The 23,702-nt window shown below is 36.5% G+C and overlaps 1 protein-coding gene across 2 annotated transcripts in view; it reads right to left on the bottom strand.

The window, feature by feature from the left end:
• Gpm6a (glycoprotein M6A) overlaps positions 1-17,721 on the bottom strand; it is a 293,169-nt gene extending 275,448 nt beyond the window's left edge. The window contains exon 1 of one of the 2 annotated variants that reach the window (XM_013151670.3): positions 17,474-17,721. In XM_013151670.3, the coding sequence (XP_013007124.1) occupies positions 17,474-17,477 (4 nt within the window). In that variant the 5' untranslated portion in view covers positions 17,478-17,721. Of the gene's footprint in view, positions 1-16,005; positions 16,040-17,473 lie in introns of those variants that run through there. The other variant, XM_063234736.1, reaches the window with a different exon arrangement.
• Positions 17,722-23,702: the final 5,981 nt, after the last annotated feature.

Raw genomic sequence — 23,702 nt, 5'->3', positions numbered from 1 at the left:
ATCTGAATTAATTTTATTTTTTTATCTTCCATACTGGCTAAAATCTCCCATATAGTATTGAAGAGAAGTCATGAGCATAGACATCCATGCATAATTTACAGTCTCAGGAGAAAAATCTTTCAGGCTTTCACCATTAAGTGAAATCTTTAAGAAACTTTCATGAACGTACTTGGAATTTTGTCAAATGCTGCATTCAACATCTATTGAAGTTATTATTTTTCTTCTTTACTCTGTTGTTATGAGTTAATGATTAATTTTCAAATTTTAACTTAGCCTTACTTTCCTAGGATAAAGCTCATTTGGTTTTTACATAGGATGCTTGCATCTACTCTCAAAAGATATATATCACAACATAAGCCTTTGTTTTGTTTTGTAAAGCTTTTCTCTGGTTTTGGCAACAAAGAAATGTTGACCTTATAAATTGGGAAGGTATTCTACTGTTTATTCTGGAAAGTTTCATGATAGAATTGTTAGTTTATTTCATTTAAATCAGATTCATTAGTAGAGCTATTTATGCCAGTTTCATGGATGTAAGCTTTACTCCACAGATTTTTCTATTTTTTTCTCTTTCTCTACTTTTTTGTTCATTTTTTTCTAATTAACAGATGTTGAAGCATCTTGTAATAAATTCATGGGATCATTTATGGTTCCATTTTCTTAGTCTTTTTTTTTTTTTTTTTTTTTTTTTTTTTTTTTTTTTTTTGGTACCAGGGATCGAACTCACAACAGCCTGCTTGCAAGGCAGGTGCTTATGCCGCTGAGCTAAATCCCCAGCCCCTATGGTTCTGTTTTCTATGACATTTTGTTCATTCTCTGCTGAGTCATTTGGTATTTTGTTTAATGTTTTGTAAGCTAAACACATGTATAAACAGCTCTACTTCTGTAATATGTTCTGCATTTTTTAAATATTTTATTGTGTGATAAAGACACTTTAAATTCAAGGATGGTCAAATTTTTCAGGTTTTTTAAAATTATTATTACATTTTTTCTACACTTAAAAAATGCACCCCCACCCCAGGATCATAAAATTACTCTTTTGGGTTTTTTTTTAATTGTTTTTCAAAATTAGATCTTTAATAGGTTCGTACTAATACTTCTATCAAAAAGTTATTTTTATGTAGGGCATAAGTGTGAGGCAGTAAAATAATATTTTTTCTATACACAAAATTGTTTCTGTTTTACAACACTGGGGAAGAAGCCACAGATGTTTTAAAAGTGGGCTACTAACCAATCCATTTGTTTGTTTTCAGCCAGTCTAAATTTCCTAAGTCTGACTTCAAGTTGCTATTCTCTTGCCTCAGCTTCCTTAAGTGCTACAATGACGGGCATGCACTGCCATACCTGGCTCAACACCATTTTCTAAATAATCCTCCATTTGTTAGTAATCATTCCTTGTCAGATATCGAGGACACATAGAAATTTGACCTTGTTTTTGATACTTTCGTTGAGCTCTACGTATCTATGTACTTACTCTTAAACCACTGTCGTAATTACTACAGTTATAGAATAAATCTAGGTCTTTGAAAGTCTAATCCTGCCTTCTTTTTCTTTTTTTTTTTTTTTGAAACTAGGTGAGTTTGCAGAATATCCCTATTGATTTGATGTTTGTCTTCCACCCATGAATCTATAATGTCTAGTTTTTATTTTTAATTAAGACTTTAAACTTACATAAGACAAACTTTATTTTTATAATCAATATGTATGTGAACTACTTGGAGTATTTTCTCTAGACTGGACACTTGCTAAGCTATTTTACCTACATTCCTTATCTACTCATCTGAATAAATCTGTGGAGTACATTTTATTGTTATTGTGGATTATAAATAATATAACAAGCTTAGCGAGGATGAATTATTTTTCCAAATTAGTGGCTCTAGAAATTAATAAGAAATTTTTCTAAATAACAAAATGTAGCAAATAAGACTCATTTGCCAAGGAAATTTGCTTTGTTCAATTTTAATTAGAAATTAATGAGTTGGATTGTTTAAAATTTTGCTCAATTGGTTAAATAAAATAACCTTTTCCAATCATTCTCATGGCTGGGAAAACTAAATTTTATAGTCTTATGTGACAAAAATAGTTATTACATAGGTAGAAATTTCAATTACTGTGACTGTTGAAAAAGAAAATTTTATTTTTACCATATCTTATACAATACACTTTTAAAAATTTATGTTCCTATACTTTTCTCTACTCTAATCATTGTTATTTTTATCAAAATGATCTTATTGACTATGAAATGCCCATAGTAATTGAAAAGTAAAATTTGATGCCTCTGTAGCCAACTTTGAGTTTTTCCTTTTCTTAACAGGTAGGTTTAGTTTGATAACTTAAACAATAGCATACAACAACTTGGCAATTAATCAGTTTATAACTAAAAGATTAAGTCATTTGAATGCCTCATTGCAAAAATTAGAATAAAAAAGGGAAGGAAGTATTGAAAATAATTTCTAGCTTATTCAGAAATGAACATTAGAAAAGAATTTTTAATTAACTCTGTGAAGTTGCTCTCCAATGAAAGAGTATATTCATTTTGCACAGGCGATGAAACTTTTTTGTAGTTATATATCCAAAAACTAAAGATACTTAATTGAGATTCCTAAAAGATAGTAAGTAGAACTTGTTGCTATGACTTCAACAACCACCGTGCAGCTAATCAGCATCCACTGCAATCACTGAAAAGGAACTGGCTATTTCAGTCCTTCGTTTTAGTTCTAAAGATGCAGTGATCAAAACTGAAATTTGACCTAGAAGCTGTCATGACTCTAAAGACTACTGGCAAGAGATTTGGCAAGTGCTAATAAGAATGGGAAAGAACAACCAACAAAGTATTCAGATTTTCAAATGTTCAGGATGAAGTACAGCAAAACCAGCCAAGAGTCTAACAAGCAAAGATTATATCCAATGTAGCGTGATGGGCAAGCTCATTACTCTGATTTGTTGTCAATGTTAAAAGACTAGATGTTTTTCCATACTCAACAGCCAATAAATAAACAGTGGGATAGAGGAAAAAGCCAGTGACAAAGAAAAACAGAAGGACTCAACTTGAGGAAAGCAAGCAGTTACTTGTACCTTGATTCTGTAGTCCCTGCAGGAATTGGAAGATCATAAAACAGCACTGCCTATCAAGGCGGAGGTACATTTGCATCTGAAATTCATTCTGTACATGTACCATATATTAATTTAAGTAGACTTCAGTGAAAATTGAAAAAGTATAATTATAAATAGGCAATTCATTTTTTAAAATTGCTGATTTTTGAATGCTTTTTTAAAGCTTACATTTTTGTTTGTTTTTTAATTTTGCTGCTTGGGATAAGTCCTTAACATAGCCTTGAACTCCAAGGACAATAGCCTTCCTCCAACACTCATCATTTGAATTGTAAAAGCATGAAAGAAAAAAATAATGTATTAAAAAGGAAAGAAAATTTGCCCCAGAATTATAGAGAACAAGAAAATTAAACTACTAAGAAAAAGAGATTTCTTTCTTTTTCCTTCTTTTGAATTAAATCATACAATAAAAAGCATGAAAAAAAGAATATCTTCATAATGAAAAACTATTGATAGCCTATCGTTATGAATACTGAACTATATCACATGTTCTGGTAACTACATCATTAAATGCTAAACTCATTTCGATCTTTACAACAGTCCACTAAATTGTGGTTTGTACTCGAATATGTTACATTTTTTTCATTTATGACTCATTAGATATTTTTACAATTTGGCATCAAATTTTCTAAATTTCCAATGTGATTGTAGCAATCAATGAAAATTGAATCTTAAAATCTAGATTGGAAGTTCTGTTTAGAAATGGAATAAATCCAACTGCATAGTCTTAGTTTACTAAACTGTTCTGCCATCTGTACTGATCATCATGCAGCACAGCACCCGGTGAGTACCACATGACATAGCAGAAAGCAATGTAATGTCACTCTGGACAAGAAAATTGATACAGCAATTCTAAATGACTGAGATCACAGAAGTGCTCTTATAATAAAATGAGAAGCAATTTACAGAGTATAATTAATTGGCAACCACCAGAATCATGAATATTATTTGTCGTTTTCATGGAGACCTTGATCTCTATCATCAGAACACCAACCTCTTCTGGGCTTCATTCTAACAAAAGAATGTTTGTTTGTTTGTTTTTTTATTATACTATTAAGATTTGCTCCTTTTCTACTGCATCAGTAACCTATTCTGTTCAGATGGTTATCCTTGTCAGAAATGGTGTGATCACAGAATCTTATAATATGATGACTTTCTTAATCCTCATATGTAGCCTTCCTCTAAAATACACAACAATACAGATTCTTTGCGACCAAGGGTCAAAAGAGAGTGGAGAATATTTGTGTATCAATACCTGGATCTCTAGCCCTGCAGTCTTGATTATAGGTTGGTTTAGATAGAAAACAAATGCCACAGGCATGTAAAGACCCTGTGAAGACAACAAGGGAGTTTGGAGCCCGGGGAACTAGGTGAGGGAGTAAGAACAAAATTCCATGGTTAGCAGAATTCCTATTTCACTCACCACTGGAGCTCTATTTACATTGCTTCTACAATTTTAATTAGAGTGTATGTCCCCACAGCCGCTTCCAGAGGATGAAAACATCACTGGTAGTTTTTGAATAAGATAGCTGGAGGGGAAGCAGACTTAGATCAGTGCCCCTGCATACTCACCCCACCTCCACAGCTTTTTTCCTGTTCATCTTGAGTTGTTCCTACACGACCACCATCTCTACTTTCTGACAAAGCGATACAGCTTCTCATCAACATACTCCCTGGGAAACCTTCTCTTCAAGACAGTAGCCACTGTTGAACTCTCTCATTCCAGTCCAGTGATTTTCACAAAGATTGCCTTTAGAATAGATATCTTAATCTAGTATTTAATTTTACAGAATTCTAGTATAGTTTTCTACATGCAAGTTTTATATCATCAATAAAAATGTAAGTACTCTGGAATCAGAAATTTTACTTCCTCCACTGTGTCACATGTGGAAAGCAAGTGGCATGTGGTTTTCCTTAGAAATACACATTCAATCAAATCAACACTAACTTAAATTCAAAAGACTGCTTTTTCTAGGATGAGTACTCTTATACTGTGGAATTGTTGGTGCCGCTACAAACAAAACTTCTGCAACAAAACTGATTTTAAGATGCGACAATGAGATGTGTAAATTATAACTGGTATTTTAAATTAGTTTTATGTTTTATATTTTTAGTTAAGACTCATTTTACCTCTCAACTTATTTAAGCTAGAGAACATTTACCAAGTTAAGTAAAGTGATGTTTACTAAAGTGATTGCTATCAGGTAAATGAAATGTTAATTTTTCTATTGATTTTTATGCCATTTGTATACCTAAAGAACCAATTGCTTCCAAATTATGCACTTATATTAACTGCTACTATGGTATTTTCCTCTCTAGAAACATTCTCTTGAGTTTTCTTTCCAATATATAATTAACAAATAAAATAATGTTCTTCTTTTTAAACTTTCCCTTAGAAGAGAAAGAATTGTAGCGTAGTGACAATAATGAGTAACCTGGTGATAGACCTCATATATCTAGTAGGTAAATTTTTATACGTTTTATGCTATTTAGTAGAAACACAGAAAAATCACAAAAACTGCCTGCCAATTCAGTGTTCATTTTATGTACTTCAAATCGGGACTGAAGTAGATACTTGGCCTAATTTAGTAGAAAAATATATTAAATATAGTGCCTTCAGAAATTTTTGAAAGTACAACTACAGTTGAGGACTTTTTTTGAGTATGTATGTTTTTTTCTTTAATAAAAGTAATGGCAAGCATAGAATATTATACACAAAAGGAATTAAATCAGCAATAGAGTAATGTTTTAACAGATATTGTTTCCTCTCTGCCTTGATACTTAAAAACAAAATCAATGTATTTGTTTGGTATTTAGAGATTAGTTTATGGTGGTCATTTTTACCAGTAGGAAACATGTCATTAAAATACCACATCTAGGACTAATAAAATAATTCCTTTTATATTATAACAACCTCAGAGAACACTATCTTATACACTATCATGTAAAACAAATTAAACAGAACAACAAATAAAGACCTCCCCACCACCACACAAACACAAACACAAAGAGAAATACTTTAAAATTTTAGGGTGCTACCAATTAAGAAATATAAACTTCCTTGTTAAAATGTATCGATCATTAATAACATAGAAATCATTAATAACAAATAGAAATCATTCATTATTTATACAGAACAACCAATGAATTAAGATGAGTGGCTTGTACATAAATTAATAATTAATACATTTAATAATTCTCAGAAATATCATTTGTATTTTGTTTTATTTTAGTACTTTATATCCTTACTCTATAAAGATAAGCCTTAAAAAATAATATTGAGGGAAAGCTAAATATGGCGGATCAGTAAGCAGCAAAATACAGAGCCTCTGAAAGAAACAACTCAGATGCCAGAATAAAACATCCTGGAGAGGACCAGACAGAGGAAGATGGATCCTCTTGCCCCAGGAAGAAACTAAAGGGAAAAGAGTGGTCAAACATGTGGTCACAGGCCTACCAATGAAGCAGCTCAGATTGGAGACCACAGTGCCCCCGCTGGAGCCGCCCAAACTCAAGGTCTCCTGAGCTCACTGCCAAAGCCACGGTCCAGCTGAAGTCAGGGATCAGCAAGCCGAACAGAGAAGGGAACCAGCATAGACAAATGCAGTGAGTGCTCAGAATAAGACCCTCACATGGGAAAGGGGCAACCAACTGGATGACATGTTGGAATTGGGCAGGAGGGGCATGAACAAGGAATGGCAGTGACTTCAGTTGGTTGCTCCCTTCCCTGAGCAGATTGGTGGGATACGCTTGGCATGGGTCATACCCCTGGCTGGGACCCAATAGGTTGGCCTGAACTGATTCCATACACACAGCACACACTGGCATGATGAAGACCGCTATTGGTTAACTGGCTCAGAAGGGAGGGGCCTGCATATGCCGCCCCTGCTTGCACCTCAATGACCAACAGAAAACTGGAGAGGGCAGAAATCCCTAGGGAGCACACTTCAGCACACTAACAAAGAAAGGGGCTAGGACCTCCACTATACACCTGTATGGAAGAAACCAAAACCATGACAAGAGTAAGAAATAAGAAAAAGCCCCAGCCCCAACCCTGTGAATATTGGTTGAGGAGAGGCAAATACAGAAGAGATGGATGGCAGAAAACATGCAATCTCAAACACCGCATCAGTAGACATAAAGAGATATCTTTGTGACATCATAGACGAGTTCAAAACTGAAATATTAATTCAAGTAAAGCAAGCTATAAGAAGATTAAGAAAAGAAATGCTATGCACCTCTCAAGAAGACACAGATGGAAGAATGGAGGAAAACAAAAAAAAAAAGTGAGAAAAGTTCAATAAATAATATAAAGAAAACCTAGAATACATGAAACAGATTCAAAGAGATGACAAGGAAACTAAAAACTCTATCAAAAGCCGGAAAAATTGCCGGACAGAAACCAGAGATAGATTAACAAAACTTGAAAATAGGTCTGCAATGTCAGATCATGGAAGGAAAGATCTCTTAAAAATAACATGAAAATAGCAAGAAACAATACAAAGGCTAGAGGATGACAAGAGGATCTATAATTTAAGAATAAAAAATATGAGTGAAGAAGCAGGGGTAAACACAAAGGAAATACAAAGGCTATTCACAGAAATAATTAAGGAAAACTTCCTAAACATAGGAAAAGGAAATAATATTCAGATGTATGAGGCATACAGAACTCCAGCCACCTACAACCAAAACAGAGCTATACCCAGACATATAATAATCAAGAAATTCATAACAAGAACAGATTAAAAGCTGTCAGAGAAAAGAAATAGATCACCTGTAAAGGAAAACCCATAAAAATCACAGCAGACTCCTCAACACAAACCATCAAATCAAGAAAAGCTTGGAATGAAGTATCCCAAGTCCTAAAAGAAAATAACCTCCAACCCAGATTGATGTACCCTGAAAAACTGCCTCAAAATTAATGGAGAAAAAAAGATGCTTCCATGACAAAGAGGACCTGAAGGAGTTCATGATCACCAATCCAACTCTACAAAAAATACTGAAGGACATTCTAGAGAGAGAAAAAAGACCATGGTTTCAGGAACAACAGCAGAGAGGGCTCACTGAACAGAGCAGACAGTGGAATGTAAGAGAAAAGTAGACAACCAATAGCAGAAAAACAGCATGGCAGAGATGAGGCAGAGAAGGTTGGCCATAATTGCTACATGGATGACCTTGATACACTAACAAAAAGAAACACAGGCAGAGTAGATCAGGATGTAGGGTCCATCAAGATGCTCTGTATACAAAATGTAGTTACCTGAAAGAGGGTTCATGGACTGAAAATCAAATATGAGAAAACAATGCTCCACATGACAGGGAACCAGAGAGAAATAGGGGCAACTCAACCAGCACCTGCAGATAGGAAAGACATGATACTTTTGTGCAGTAGAAAACTATTCAGCTATAACAAAGGAAAACCTTGAGGCTTTTGTAGGTAAAGGAACACAAATTGAGATCAAGTCCAGGAGTGAGAAGTTTCAAAAACAATTAGGTAAATAGTAGGTTGCCTCCAACCTAAAAATGAGGGAGTTGGTGGGACCCAAAATGTGCAGTGCACCCTGTGGGAGTCAAAGGGGAGAAATTGTCTAAAAAAGGAAGGCAGAGGATATTGTTAATAGTGTATCAGGATTTAAAACCCACATTACTCTCACTGCTCTGTTTAGATGGATTATATTCTGTTCCAGTATGTCTACTTGTACTAGATTTGAGGACACAGACAGCTATCCCAAAAACAGCAGGATATAGTATGTAATCATCCTTAATTTCCTATTAACTTAATCTGAAGCCCTGTATAATTTACACTGTCTTGTTATGACTGATCTTATTTGAATCTGGTTTATTAGATTGCTGTTTTGCATTGACTGATTTCATTCAAATCTATTATGATTGATAGTATCAAGACTGGGAGCATAGGCAACTACACTAATGATAACAAGATTCACTAGGATACCCACTGTGGTTTTATTATTACCTGCTTTTGAAATCTTATAATGTCTCCAATGTTTTGTTTTTATTAATAGTTACATAATGTTATATGTACTGTTATGTAATATTATATAACTTTATTAATACTGTTATGTACTACTATATTCAATTATACTATGCCTAAGATAACAAAAGACATCATAGTAACCATTGTAAATCACCTTGTATTGTGGTTTTATATGACTTTTTCATTTCATGTTTTTCTAGGAACTTGTTTTGTTTTGTCTTGCTTTGCTTTGCTTTTCCCTCTAATACAGAAAGGATAGATATACAATTAGAGACTCATGCATGCGTAGAACTTATAAACAGTTTATGAAAACAGAATATATAATGCATGATGAAATGAACAACAATTAAAAAAAAAAGATACTACAGTACCCAGTGCTGATTCCATAGCATTATGATGTGAAATCCAGCAATAATATTATTCTTTGTTCAGAATGATTTTAGTCTGTTTTGGTTTTGTTTAATTTCAACATATTTGAAGGTATGTATAACTATTTTGAAGAGAATGAGAGAGACTATGACAGCCATTGTTGACTTCTCTACTGTCTGGTCTTGAAGACCTAAAACGCCTTCATCATCCTGTTCAGATCAGTTTTATACTATGTTGTTTTGTATGAATTCACTGTATGTGAAGACATGGACAGCTATTTGGAAGAAGACAAGAGACAATATGGTAGATAGTGAAAATCTATGGTTGTCTTGCTTTGATATTTATGACTCTTACGTTGCTTTCTTATGTTCTATTTTGTTGTGTTTACCCTCTTTAAAATAAAAAAAAATTAAAAATTTTAGGGTACAAAACAGTAAAAATGCAAAATCTTGTGGATGAAACTTTACAAGCCTTCTATGTCGAAAGGCAACACTGAAACCACAGAGAAATCACTAACAAGACGAAGTCTGTGTTTTTATGAGACACATGGTTATAAGAACATCTTCATCATTATCTGATGCACATGCATTATGTGATTTGTCTTCTTATTTAGTCATGTATTCATTTACAGGCGTGCAAAGGTGACTGAAGTCTTACAGACCACTTAACACAAGTCCTTCATTTAAAACTGTGGGAAACTGTAACACAGATCAACAGTTCTGTTATTGAAATATGAATGATTATCTCTTGACTTATGGTTGACTACTTAGCCATAATGTTTCACTGCAGTTCACTCACTTAAGTTTATATTTATCTGCATATTCTTGCTTTATCAGACATATATATTCTCTACAAGTAGAATATAAGAATAATAAGCACAATGCAGTTTAAAAATAGACATTATATATCTTTACTGGTCAATGATAATACAATTTAAAGCAATAAGGATGTATATTAGTACATTTTTAAAATTCTTAAATTCCATCAGACATTTTTATAGCTTTCTTTTTAAAATTGTATTTAAATAAAATAAATTTACATTACAAGATACTTTGTAGTAAATTTCTCAGGAGCCATTTACTCTATGATAATTTTAGTTTGTGTATCTCCCCTAGATCATTCCTTGATTTTTAATGCACACATGAAGGAATTTCTACCTAAGAAGTGTTCTTTGGACCTCAGATACACTCATATTCTCTCCCTTTCTCCCTCCTTCCTTCTGTGTTTCCCTCCTTGTTCTTTTTTTCCCTGATCCTAAAATCTGTTCTATGAAAGCAAACTTGTATTTTCACTCCTTATCAAACTGATTTAATTTCAATACAATTAAATTAATAAAAAATTCCTTAAAGCAAAATAATTGTTTTTCTTTCTATTGCAATGAATACAGCAGATTACTAGTTTCAAAACTATTCTCTGATTTTCCCAAAAATTCACTAACTCTAGCTGATCTATTTTTCAGTAAAGTCTTCTAATTCCTTGCCTTATTGCTTCTGATTTCATAAAGGGCTTTGGTTTAGTGTTGAATCTATCTCACAATCATATTTCTAATCCTACTTTGAACAGACACAATTATTCTAAAGCCTTATTTACTGTATCCTGCTATTAAAGCTAAATAGATTATATCCCCTCCAAAGACTTAAATTTGTTTTCTGTTAACTTTCTACATTAGCAGAGATGACAGTATTAGACAAGTAGCTTAATGATATGGGTGTTTGCTGGTTTCTTTGCTATCTGGAAGTTGCAGCCTTGACTATCAGGACCTGACCCCAAATAATAGAGGAAAACAATACATACTCACAAGTAACTATAATGCAACTGTATTATAACACTTCCATAATTGATTATAGACAAGGCACTGAGAATACATGGAAAAGAAAGAAGTTTACTGGATACCGTACCTACTAAACTCCAGGTATTGGTGTTCTGCCTTCAAGGCTTGAGCATACTCTTCTAACAATGTGAAAAAACGTAATTGGTGGGCATTAATTACATTAAATATCTTTCTCAGCATCTCATTTTTTTCCTCAAGTATCCCACTATAATACGTTGGAAAAGGACAGGAAGAGCCAGTAGGAATAGGGAACGCTAATTAGATCAGAGAAGAATGATTTCAGTTTTGAACATACTAAAGTAGAGGAAAGAAGGGGACAGCTAGGTGGAGGTAGCTATGTAGAAGTATAGATTTTAATCTCAAAATGTGGCTCTTGATAATGTCTTTTCAAGTTATAACCAGAATTTAAAATATGTATTGAAGACGCAAGTAAAACAATAACTGTTGCAATGGGTACCTCACTTAGCCTCATCAGGGAGAGAACCATTAGGGAATTTCATCTCCCAGGGCACACCCCAACTTACCGCCTCTGCCTCAACATTTCCTGGACTACATGTGCAAATTGCGGATCCAGCTCTTAAGACCCAACTTTTTGAATCTCAATTGTAAAACTCAGGACCAAAGAATCAGCATTTAACATATTATTCTAATTGGACAGTGAAATTAAAGGTTCTAGGAAATAAAATTCCTAGAAATAGCAAAAGATATTTATTTGGCTATTATATAGTTTAGATATACATCCCATGGAAGGAGTGCTGTGTGAAAATTTCAACAAACTGAAGAAGAGATTGTCTTAACCAAATACTTCCTTGCCTTTTGGACACCTCATGCATTATTCTGGTTACATTGTTCATATAACTAAAATTTTCATTAAATTCAGGTTTGGGAGTTTTGTTATAGTTATAATCAAATAATTGATCTCATTTTTAAGAGATGTCTTATAAGCAACTGTATATCACACTACATTTGTATTAGAATTAGGGAGATGGCTTCCCACCATCTTTTCTTACTGCCTCTTCAAATTGTTAAAAATAGAATGACCCCAAATCACTGAAACACAGCAAGAATCTAATTTTTTTAAAGTCTCTAAGTTTCTAGGTTGAAATTAATTGTCTTTAAAATTGAACCCATCTCATTTCCCTACTTTTATTTCATCTCTCAAATGTCTAAAAGCTACATTTTTTGTAGACACAATGATTGCTCCAACCTTTGTAAATTAAAAATAATAAAATGGGGCTGGGGATATAGCTCAGCGGCATAAATGCCTGCCTTGCAAGCAGGCAGTCATGAGTTCGATCCCTGGTACTGATAAAAACGAAAAAAAAAAAAAAAAGACAAAAAAAAAATAATAAAATAAGATCTACATGAAGAATTTTATTAAATTGAATTTTATATAAAAAATTAAATGCATCCTAACATATAAGTATAGTTAAACCTATAATGACACCGTATCAATTCAAATTGTATCTTCTATAAAATTACCACAGTCTTGAAAAATAAAGCAAGCTCCAAATAGAACATTACAAAATACTTAGTTTATTTTATGGCAAAAACTCAATTCTTCCCCCCGAGGGATAGAACTCATGACCTCAAGCTTACCAGGTCAGCACTTATGAGACTGAGCTAAATCCCCAGCCCCACAAACTCAAATCTGAATGAAATGAATAATAATTTACAATAGTCTAGGTAGAGAGATTCAAATGAAAATAAGGAGGATTAGTTGATTTTATTTGAAATAATTTTGAGTAGCATTTATTCCAATATTTTACAAAAACACTGCCACAGAAGCATGAATTTCCACACTGAAATGTTTTGTTTTGAAATGTCAGTGTGACTGACTAGATTTCTACAAATTTTTAAGTAAAGATTTACTTGTATATATGTGCTTCAGAGAACTTACACTGAATTTTCAGTTGTAAATGTAGTGTGATGTACACTTACTTATAAGACATCTTTTAGAAATAAGATCAATTATTTGATTACCTTCAGTTCCTTCTTTCCTGATGGAAGCATGCTGCTCCTGATGTTAAGAACACAGGCCTAATCTCCCTACCTGCTTCTAATGACTTCTGTGGCCAAACAACACAGCAGAAGTGATCTCAGGACATTTCATTGATGTTAGGTTCTTATAATGAGATGTTCTGACACTTCACTAATGTTAGGTCATAAAAATTCTTATAGTTTCTGCTTCAGAAATGTGGTCATCATTCTTTGAAAAAAATCAAAGATAATGCCTGACAAACTCCCAGCCAACTGGCAGCTACATGTCTGTTATCTTAGATGACTAGTTCAAGCAAGTCTTCAGAGGACTATACAATCCCATAATATTCTGCACCAGAGAAAGACGGCTGCATAACAACTATTCCTGAACAAATGAATTAATACAGTTCATTATTCTCTCATGATTTTGTGCGCTATCCACTGAACAGTTCTCCCTGGAAGTTTCTCGCTACCGCAAGTGTTCAGCAATCTGAAGACATGATTGAAGTCATCTAAGATGCCACACATAACACAAGTGTTCATCCTATTATAGATCCTTAACCAACTTTATTTTTACTAGAGTTAAATGGTAGGATATTCTCATGACTTTTTTTTTTGTCAAAAGGTGTGGACTCTTGGATCTAATACTAAATGTTTAAAGATGTCACATTTCACTGTTTTATTTTAAGGCATGTAGTTTTCATTGTGTGGTTGGTGGTCATGTTCTGCTAAGCAGGATTTATCCTTTCTCTCTGTTTCCCTCAATCAGTATTTCTTATACTCTCTTCCAAATAAGTAATTCACTAATGTGGACTTACTTCTTACTTAAGGTTGGTAATACTCCAATCTTTCCCTTCTTATTCATGCGCCCCAATTAAATTCTTATTCTGTATTTCTTACCTACTAAACATTGTTTAGGCAACTAGCCATTACCTCTTAATTAATTTTCAAAACTGCAATTAACCATCCTTCCCAAACACCCAGAAAATAAACCATTTATTTGACCTCTTCAGTCTTCTATTTAAAAAAAACCTCAGTATTTCCTCTTCAAGCTTTCAGATCTTCAGAGAACATATTTTCTTCATATGCTTTCATATTGCTCAGTTGCCTAATTTAAAAATTTTTGCATATGACATATATTTCATCCATCTGATACTTTCCAATTTCACTGACCGCAACATGTGTCTTATCATTCCAGGGTTGACTTGATAGCTAGATCTATCTGCTCCAGCTCATTCTTTATCTTAAACAATATGCTTAATTTGTCTTTCTTAAATGGCAATGTCATCATAAAATCCTCTATGACAACCTATTTCCTATTTTATAACTTCTATATTCTTCCGGTAGCTTTAGAAACCTCTCCAAACTCAAATTTCATACGGTTAACCCAACTCCATGCCTTAATGCTCCCCAGAATTTAATCTGCTTCATGCTTTAAGAGCCCTTTATTGTAAGAATACCTCTTTCTTTCCCAAGTCCTTTACGTCCTTCCAAATTACGTTTAGTACCAATTGTTTTCCATGAAATTTTCTATAATAATGTCAAACTACATGATATTCAACATCACTTTATAAACAAAACAAAGATTAATGTTGTCAGAATATGCTCAAGTAGAACAATAAGTAATATGGTTAGTGAAGAAATTTAAAATATTCCTAACCTACCTCTCCACTGGAGCCTGAAATTCCACAATTAGCTTGGTAGTTAAAGTTAACCTTGCAGCTAAAATGTAGAACCTCTCAGCAAATAGCTCTGCATTTTTTATACAAAATAGTTTGTTTTATCCTTTCTAGAGAGGTGAATTTTGGAGACGAAAAAAGAAAAATAGAATTCTCCTGCATACCTACACAGATTGAGTGCATCACTAAAGAGAGCCAAAATCTCAATTTGCCTACACTGCAAGTAACTTTTTTGAATTAGCCTTGTGCATTATAGATATGACTATGAATTATTCAGAATATTTGATTAACCAATTGCTCTCATTCTTCCACAATGCTAAGAGAAGGAATTTCTCCTAAGACAAATATGAACTATAAGCATCAGTCTTCATGATACTACGAAAAAGGGGAATCCAGTTGTTGGCACAGTCCAGCATTCTCTATACTGTTTCTCCTACATTATCTTAGCAATTCAGACTCCATTTCTGAACCCCTTACCAATTCTGTTACCACTAAATTAAGGAGATGTGATATGTTTTTTTTTTTTCACAAATAAAAGAAAGGAAAATACAACTTCAATGATCAAGTGCTTTCTTTCCATTTTGAACACATTTTCTTCCTTCTTTTTTTCATTTGCTCCCCTCCCCATCTGTCCTGTGGTTTTTCCTTACATTTTTCTGGCCTGCTTTTCTGGGTTTCTGACCTGAATCCTAGCGTGCTGCTCTGACCTTCTGTCATTATATACATATCTGCTCTGTTCTTTACTTTCTACACTGACACCTACATGTGAATTTGGTGACTCTGAATACCATAGGAAAAATGTAATCCAGTCCAGAAGATGATTCAATGGAGGAGTTTTAACTGTCAGATTATAGAGTTTTCAAGAGTCATAGAACAAACTCCGAGTACCATAATTAAACTGTTAACTTCAGCCCCCTCTCCCATGGCACATATCACTTGCAATTGGTAATTTATCCATAGGCTCTGAAGTAAAGTCCAACTGTTCTCATTACAGAGCAGAGACGCAATTTAGACAAATAGCTTTCAAAACATGAATAACTTACCTATTGCTTGCCAGTCCATTCAAGCTTAAGTTTGTAAGAGTAAGTTACATCATTCTTTTTAGACATTTTGTTATCATAATGTTTTTATTAGTAGTCACTAAATAGATTACATCGTCAATTCTTTTATCTTTCCACTTCCGAGCCCTTTTTTTCACTGGATGTATTATTCTAACAAGAGTTTATATATGCAAGTACCACTAAATAAAGATTTTTTCTCAAAGCCTGTTTTATTCAAAGGCCCTAAAAATGGGTCTTTCTAAAACTTTTCCAGAGTCAAGCAAGAAGAGCCTATAAATGTCTTGATCACAGCTAACATTCATAGGCAAAAATGTCCTGGTCTTCCCTTTTTTCCTTTCTTCCAAGTTGGCCAATATCTATAAAGTCCACCGTTTAGTAGTCAAAGCACCCCCTAACCCTTGAGCCTGTGGGAATTTAGGAATTTCAACAGAAGCAAGTCAGTCCCACAGGCCTCCCTTATTCTGGAAGAAATCCCGCTCAACAAAGGACAAGGGGGAGGCGGGGGAAGGGCGCGTGATAGACTTGGACCGGAAGGCGTGCGTGTCCCAGGGTTTCAATGGTGAACCCCGACTGCTGGGGGCCGCTAATCAGTAACCAGGGAACTGCAGGATCACAGGGAGACTTCAAGCCTGCGCTGTGCAAACCAAATCCCGGGGGAGTGGGTAGTTTCTTCTCTCCAGCTGCTGCCTTCTAGCCGTCCTCCAAACTTTTCTCACTGGACCCCACTTCCTCCTCCGCGGGCTGAGCTTGGATCAGAGGACACCGGGTTCCCCACCTCTCCGCTCCACCACACCAACATTCCCGGGGGCGGTTCAGGCACACGGACCAGGGACCTGAGCACGCCTGGGGCGCCGAGCTGCACCAGCCAGTTCAGAGCCAGTTTGGATACCCTCAGTAACCCCTCTTTTAACTTAGGGAGAACCAGCCCGCAGCCTCAGCTTCCAACCTGGTGTGCAAATGGACACTCGGTTTCCAGGGGGACGAGCAAACGTCCCCAATCTCGCCTCGCCCTGTGACTTCCTCCGCTCAAATCTGTGCGACTGGAAGTTTTAAGAAGTTTCCACTCCTCCAGCCTCGTCTCAGCTTGCTCCCCAGACCCCCCATTAGGACGTGGGAACCCGCGAGGATAACGCTGGCTGCTCCTGGTCCTTCCTTAATCCTCCACCACCGCGGAGCACGCGGGCACCAGACCCCGGCTCTGGCCGCGCCAGGCACAGCCGAGCCCCTCCTGGCCCCCGAGAGTCCCCTAGCGCCTTCCCTGGCCTCCAGGGTCACCTCACCCTGGTGCCCATGCAGGAGAAGTCCGCAGACCGACCGCGGGCAGGCTGGGGAGATGCTCGGTGAGCAGAGCAAACATGCACCTTCCCCTCACGCCATCCCCAGCTGAGCCCCCAGCTGAGCCCCAGCTGAGCCCCCAGCTGAGCCCCGGCTCTGTCCGCCCCGCACTCACCCATGGCCGAGGTCCTGCTTCTCCCGAGGCCCCCGGAGGGCAGCGAGTGAGCGGGCTGCGCTGGGCCGAGCTCTCCGAGCTGCTCGCGGGCTCCCAGCGCTTTGGCCAGCACGGGCCTCGCCCCTCCCCAAGGAGCCTGCTGGCTCGCTGGGCGCCGGGAACTCTGCGGGCGCAGCCCTCCCTCCTTCCACCTGCCCCGGGGGCCGAAACCGCCCCCATCCCTCCCGGCCTCCCTGCAGCCCTGCCCAGTGCCCTTTCGCTTTTGGCTGACCCTGGTTAGAACACCTCTCTCCTAAACACCTCATGTGCACTTTCCACACACGTTCAGTACCCCAAGAATGGCCTGTTATCCAAGAATGACCCTTAACTACAAGGAGGTCTGGGAAAAGATTATTTCAGAAGAAAAGATTCTATCAGGATGGTTTTGTCAGTTCTAAAATTCTGTCTTAAACGTTCAGTACAACCACTTTTTTCCTAATAAAAGTGTTAAGAAAGACAAGAAAAGAAAAATATCAGCTTAATACTTTATCTTTTTTTCTATTAAATGTTTTTGTAACCTGAAATGGTTATACAGTCCTAAAAACCACATATACACATAATCACACACACACACGCCACATAACATGGAGAGGTCATCTGGAAAACTAGAAAATAAACTGTCATTCTAAGAAGAGGTGAACTAAAGACTGAATCTCCCAGTTGAGAGAATGGAATTGTGATTCTGGCTGGACCACTGATACAAAAAGACTGGGTTTCCTCACTTGTAAAATGAAGGACCTGGAAAAAGTGATCTTTAAAGTCCTTTCAAGCTAAAAAAATGTATTGGGTTTTGACCTACATTTTCAGAATTCATACTGGAGAAGTTATTTCAGTATGTCAGCCCCAAAAGTATCTTAAGCATTTTTTTTCTTTTTTTCTTTTCTTTTCTTTTCTTTTTTTTTTTTTTTTTTTATGCAGAGCGCACGCTAAGCAATACAAACCTATGCCATGAGCAAGTGGAACAATAAAATAAATTGAACATGGTTACTAACTTTGAGGAACACTGCTATCCAATGGAGAAGATATAATATGAAAAACAAGTAAGAATATCTTTGGCAAAACAAACAAGTAAATATAGATCATATTGTTGAATGGTAAAGAAAGGTTTGCACAACTATTTCAACTATATGCAAAAAGCACAGGCCTGGTAGAGATGTTATAAATGCATTTAAGTTAAATGGGGATATAAAGTCATTCTCGTGCGAGGGGTAAGGAAGTAGTCGATAAAAGTGCTCAACACACCATTCAGAAATGCATCACCATTCTGGAAATTGATTAATATGAACTGTAACTGATACAAAGCATAACACTCTAATAGTGGTTCAATGAAGCTAAGTGATGACTTTTAGAAACGAATATGCAAACAGTGTTAGAATCATTTCAGATGACTTACTACCTATTTAATAGGGACCTATTCCAAGACTATTAAACTTCTAAAAATTAAAATTATTCTTATTTTTATTCTAATAGAGTTTTATCATAATTCTGATATATGAAATATTAATAATAGCATAAGCTGAATACAATCAACTGTCAAGCAGTAGGCTAAGGGCTTTGCATCACTTCATACCATTTTCACAACAAAAGGAAAACACTGTTTTTTCTGCTTTATAGATGAAGAAACTAAGTGTTGTAGTCAGGGGTTGTGAGGAGAACAATTAAAATCAGGACATGGAATTTATAATATTATTTTACGATGGTCACCCAGAGTTAACACAAGAAAATGCAGGAAATCTAGTCACAACACCAAAGACATAGAATATTCAGCCAAGGCCTAGATCCCACAACAACATTCCACATGAGTCCAGATGAAGACCCAGAGCTCATGACAATGCCTCCCACGAGTCCGACTGAAGATCCAGAGCCTACAAGAAGGACTCACGCCAGTCTTTTTTACAGATCCGAGCTGGGAAGGCCCAAAGGTCAGCGGTGAAAGCTAGAAAGTCTGTGCCAGCAGGGTGAAGGATCTGTGCTGGTAGATTGAGGGTTCTACTCTGTAGCCAAAAAGTCACACTCAAAACAAAGAGCAGGGCTGTCCTGAAAAGCACCACAGCCATCCTCAGCAACAGGGAGGCCCTAAATTCCTCCGATGATAAGCACAGTCGAGGACATGCCAGGAAGCCAGCGTCATGAGTTCATCCTGGAGATTAAGTGGCACACGTCTTCCCCTTTGGAGCCAGGAAGCAATGCTCGATACAAGGACCAGAGCTTCTCCAGGAGAACCAATGGCTCAAACACCAACATGTAGGAGAACCCACAATGCTTCAACGCATTAACACTTTTAAAGTCTCTCTTCTCCTCCACATCTTTATTTACACTGGCAACTTTCCTCAGGTGAAACACCTACACTCAAGGGAAAGTCTACCACGGTGATTTAATTCAGCCAGCTTTACATTGACCACCACTTTCCAATCCATAACACTGAGATACAGAGAAATTAAGCATTTGTCCAAATTTATGTAGAGAATAAGTAGAAATATATAATCCCGATGCTATGACCTTAATTGATTTACCATGCCATCTCTCAGGACACAGATTAATTGCCACATTGAAAAAAAACATTATCCGATCTTCCTAGAGTAAGTACAACTCATAAGCATTTTAAACATTCCTAGTAAATTACAAGAATTGTTTATATAGGGTCAGGAATATAGTTCGATGGCACAAGGAAAGTTTCCATAAGAAAGAGGGAAAGAAATGGTCAGCTAGACTAAGTATTACAGAGAAAAAAGAATTTCCCTTGGTTTCAAAATTAGGAATTTATTGGTAAAACATTAGCAAGAATATTGTTAAAGTACAGTGAGCAAAGAATGTTGAAGGAGAATAGGAAGGAATGAGGAAGTAGAGGTAGAAAAAGAGCTCGAACAAGCCAATCCTAGTTCTTCAGAGAAAGAAAGACTATAGGGCCATGTCTGTAACAGTGTCTGGGATCAAGGGAAGTTTATTTTTTAAAAGATGAAGTTATGAATATGCTGTATATATTGGTGAATATAGAGATGATAGTCTTAGCATCTACTTTTTAGAGTAGAGGAAAAGATGTGTTCTGAAGAGTGAAAAGTTGGTGAAAGAGGCAAATATTTCTAATCTCTTGCAATAAGGAAAGATTTTGAGAAAGAAAGTAAAATGAAAAAAAAAGAAGAAGAAGAAGAAGAAGAAGAAGAAGAAGAAGAAGAAGAAGAAGAAGAAGAAGAAGAAGAAGAAGAAGCTTTAGGTGCAGAAGTGACCCAGAGCCCAATATTCTCAGTAGTTTAGGCATTAAGAAAGTAATATACTGAAAAAGAACAAATTAGGGCTCCAGATCTACCTAAGGAAAGAAATGAAGCTCGTCAGAACTCCCACAGTGAGCAGGATAGAGAGCTGACCATTGCATAAAAAGAAATGTTAAGTGGAACTGAGACTAACACTAACATTCCAGCTGACACTAAATATAAGATTATATGGAGAGAAACCCATCTGTATGGATGTGATTATGTTAATTCTATTTAATAACCTGGATCTAGGGTGTCTAAAACAGGAAGAAGCAATTAAGCCTGCTGGAAAAAATAAATAAATACAAATATTAATAATTAAATAAATAAAAAGTAATTTTTAAAAATGCTTTTTGACTCTAAACTATATAGGAAGGAAGATGATCCCATAGCAGTGTCCATAGCTAGGATATAATGAAGTCAAGGAACTGAAAATGTCAATGAAATTTATGAACAGATTCACGGGAAACAAAGTATAAAAGAAATGTGTGGAATTTGGCATTTTGCTATTACTATATTGGAATTTAATATTACAAAGCCTGAGAAACATGGAATAACAACAGAACCCAAACAAAGGCCAAAAGAGGAATGTCATAAAGCTTGATGGAGGTGATGGTTCCTACTATTCAGGCAAGACAAAGTCAGCTGTTGGGAATATCTTTGTACATACACAGCAGGACTTGGAAAGAAAAACACAGTTTAAATAAAATGTAAGTGACATAAAGCATTTGAAGCACTGAAATGCAAGTCAAGCAAAGTATTTTAAATATTAGTTGTGGTTATGGATATTACTGGAGAGAATAAATGGAGACAGTCGAGGGATTACCAGAAATGTGAATAGTATACTGTTATAATTATATATATATATATATATATATATATATATATATATATATATAAAGCATTCAAGAGGAAATGTCAAGTCCTGAGGACTTGTTGAAAGATCAAGCTAGTTTTCCAGGGAATGAGAGCTCCATCTAATAGAAGTGTGGGCGACCGGTGGCGGCTAAAAAGATAAGAAGTATGAAATATAAATGACCTTTATTTTGAGAATGCGGGGAGAGACACCCCCAAGCCCCGGGGACGCAGCATCTCGCCCCGGAGTTGGCAATCTCTCCATGGAACACATGGAGTGGAGGCATATATGTAGCTTAGGCTTGGGGTGGAGCCTGAGGGGGCATTAGAGATGCACAGGTAGCCCATTGGTACTCGTTTGGCACCAGAGGTAAATTCCTAGGGGTGGGGGAAATGGAACTCCTTGGTTTTACCAGCTACAGTGGCCTGTCTGGGCCAAAATTCTTTCATATCCCGTCTTATGATTATTATTATGAAAAGGGGTGAAGATTTCTCTCTTTAACTGCTTCCTGCTGGAAGAAGGTGCTGTACTGGGGTCTATGGGAGTTGACAGGATGACAATTAATGCCCATGTAGAAGCTGGTGCCAGGTGTTTTAGCCAGGACAACTTCACTGGTGAATGCACGTATGTTAGACTGGAAAAACAAAGAGACAAGATGTTATGAGGAGGCATGGCACTACCATATTTAAGGAGCCAGGTGAGGTAAAAGGGAAGGTGCCTTTGATTTAGACATGTCATTATATCAGGACCATGTTGAGGTAGGATCATTGTCATGGTGAGGTAGAATTCTGAAAAATAAATGTGGGGTTAGGAGGAGTGAAGTTATTAGAGGTGATTACTCCCCCATCTGAAAGGGTAAAGGTTAAGACAGTAGGTAGTAAGGCTTGTCTATGGTATGCATGACAATGGAGTCTTTAGGAAATACTATTAAGAGTCCTGCTGTAAAAAGAATAAGAAATTAGAAACTAAATTGGGTAACAAAACATGACAGCCTGAGAGTCGTGGCTGTGAGGCCTTGGTAAGGCAGAGATGAGTAGGCAAAAGGATGGTGAGATCTAGGGCTGGAAGGGCACCACTTAGCCTGAGTAATGTGAAACCATGATGGCAGTCTAGCAACTCTAATCACTGTTGAGGTTGCCAAAAATATCAGGTATGGGTTGCTGTAACCTGGTTGTAGTCCTTGGAATGATTTGCTGTAACAGAACTTTAGCAAGTATATCAGCAGTCTCCCTGGTTGTGTGAAAGGCTTTTATGTATCCTGAAAAAGTATAAACAAAGTGAGAAGACAAAATTTATCTGTCAGTCTTGACCAGGGTTGTCTGAGAAATTGGTGAATAAGAAAGGAAGGGGGTGGTCTTATATCACCGAGGAGAGGTTTACTAATGATAACAGGTGTAAGCTGTTGAGGCCTCAGTGTCTAAGTCAGCCTGTATAAACACAAGGGAATAAAAAGCATTTTTAAGATTTAGTACTGAAGAGTGAGTGGTGGAGGGAAGATTTGGCACCACTGGGTGGACTGGGAAGAAGCAGTCTGGGACCTGCACGAAATAGGCCCTGTTTGTAAATGGCATAGGTTGACCCTCAATACTCCTAGAGGCTGAGGATTTAATATAGCAGCCTGAAGACTCAGGAAGAACTCTGTATATATGGCCTCTATGTCCACAAATATAGAGAATGTCTTACCTGAGACTTTTAGTGGGACTTGGACTCTGAGACAGACATCCATATAGGGGGCTGATGTTGGCCCTGAGCCCTGTCAGTCTTTTGCAGTAAGTTTAAGCAGATCTGTTGGTGATGAATCTGGCATTGTTGGCATTTCCTCTGAGGGCTGGAAATTAGGATGGCTTACCCACTCTCTGGTGGCTAGGACAATCCAATAGCTCTGGGGTAAGCTCCCAAAGGAACACCAGGATGGGGCACTCTCTTGCCCAATGTCTTCTGCTGCATTTGAGGCATGGTCCATGGGGGGGGGCAAGCAGCTTCACCTTGTGTTGGTTTACCTGTCTCATATCTCCAAGTGTCACAAGTGTTATTGTTATCTCTGTTGTTGAAAACACGAAAAGCCATATTAAGGTCTCTATGAGGT

Source organism: Cavia porcellus, unplaced genomic scaffold (genome assembly GCF_034190915.1).
Source record: "Cavia porcellus strain 051 isolate PalLab524CR breed Dunkin Hartley unplaced genomic scaffold, mCavPor4.1 scaffold_24, whole genome shotgun sequence".
In the NCBI taxonomy this organism is placed as follows: Eukaryota; Metazoa; Chordata; class Mammalia; order Rodentia; family Caviidae; genus Cavia; species Cavia porcellus.
This window is presented reverse-complemented; position numbering and strand designations above follow the sequence as displayed.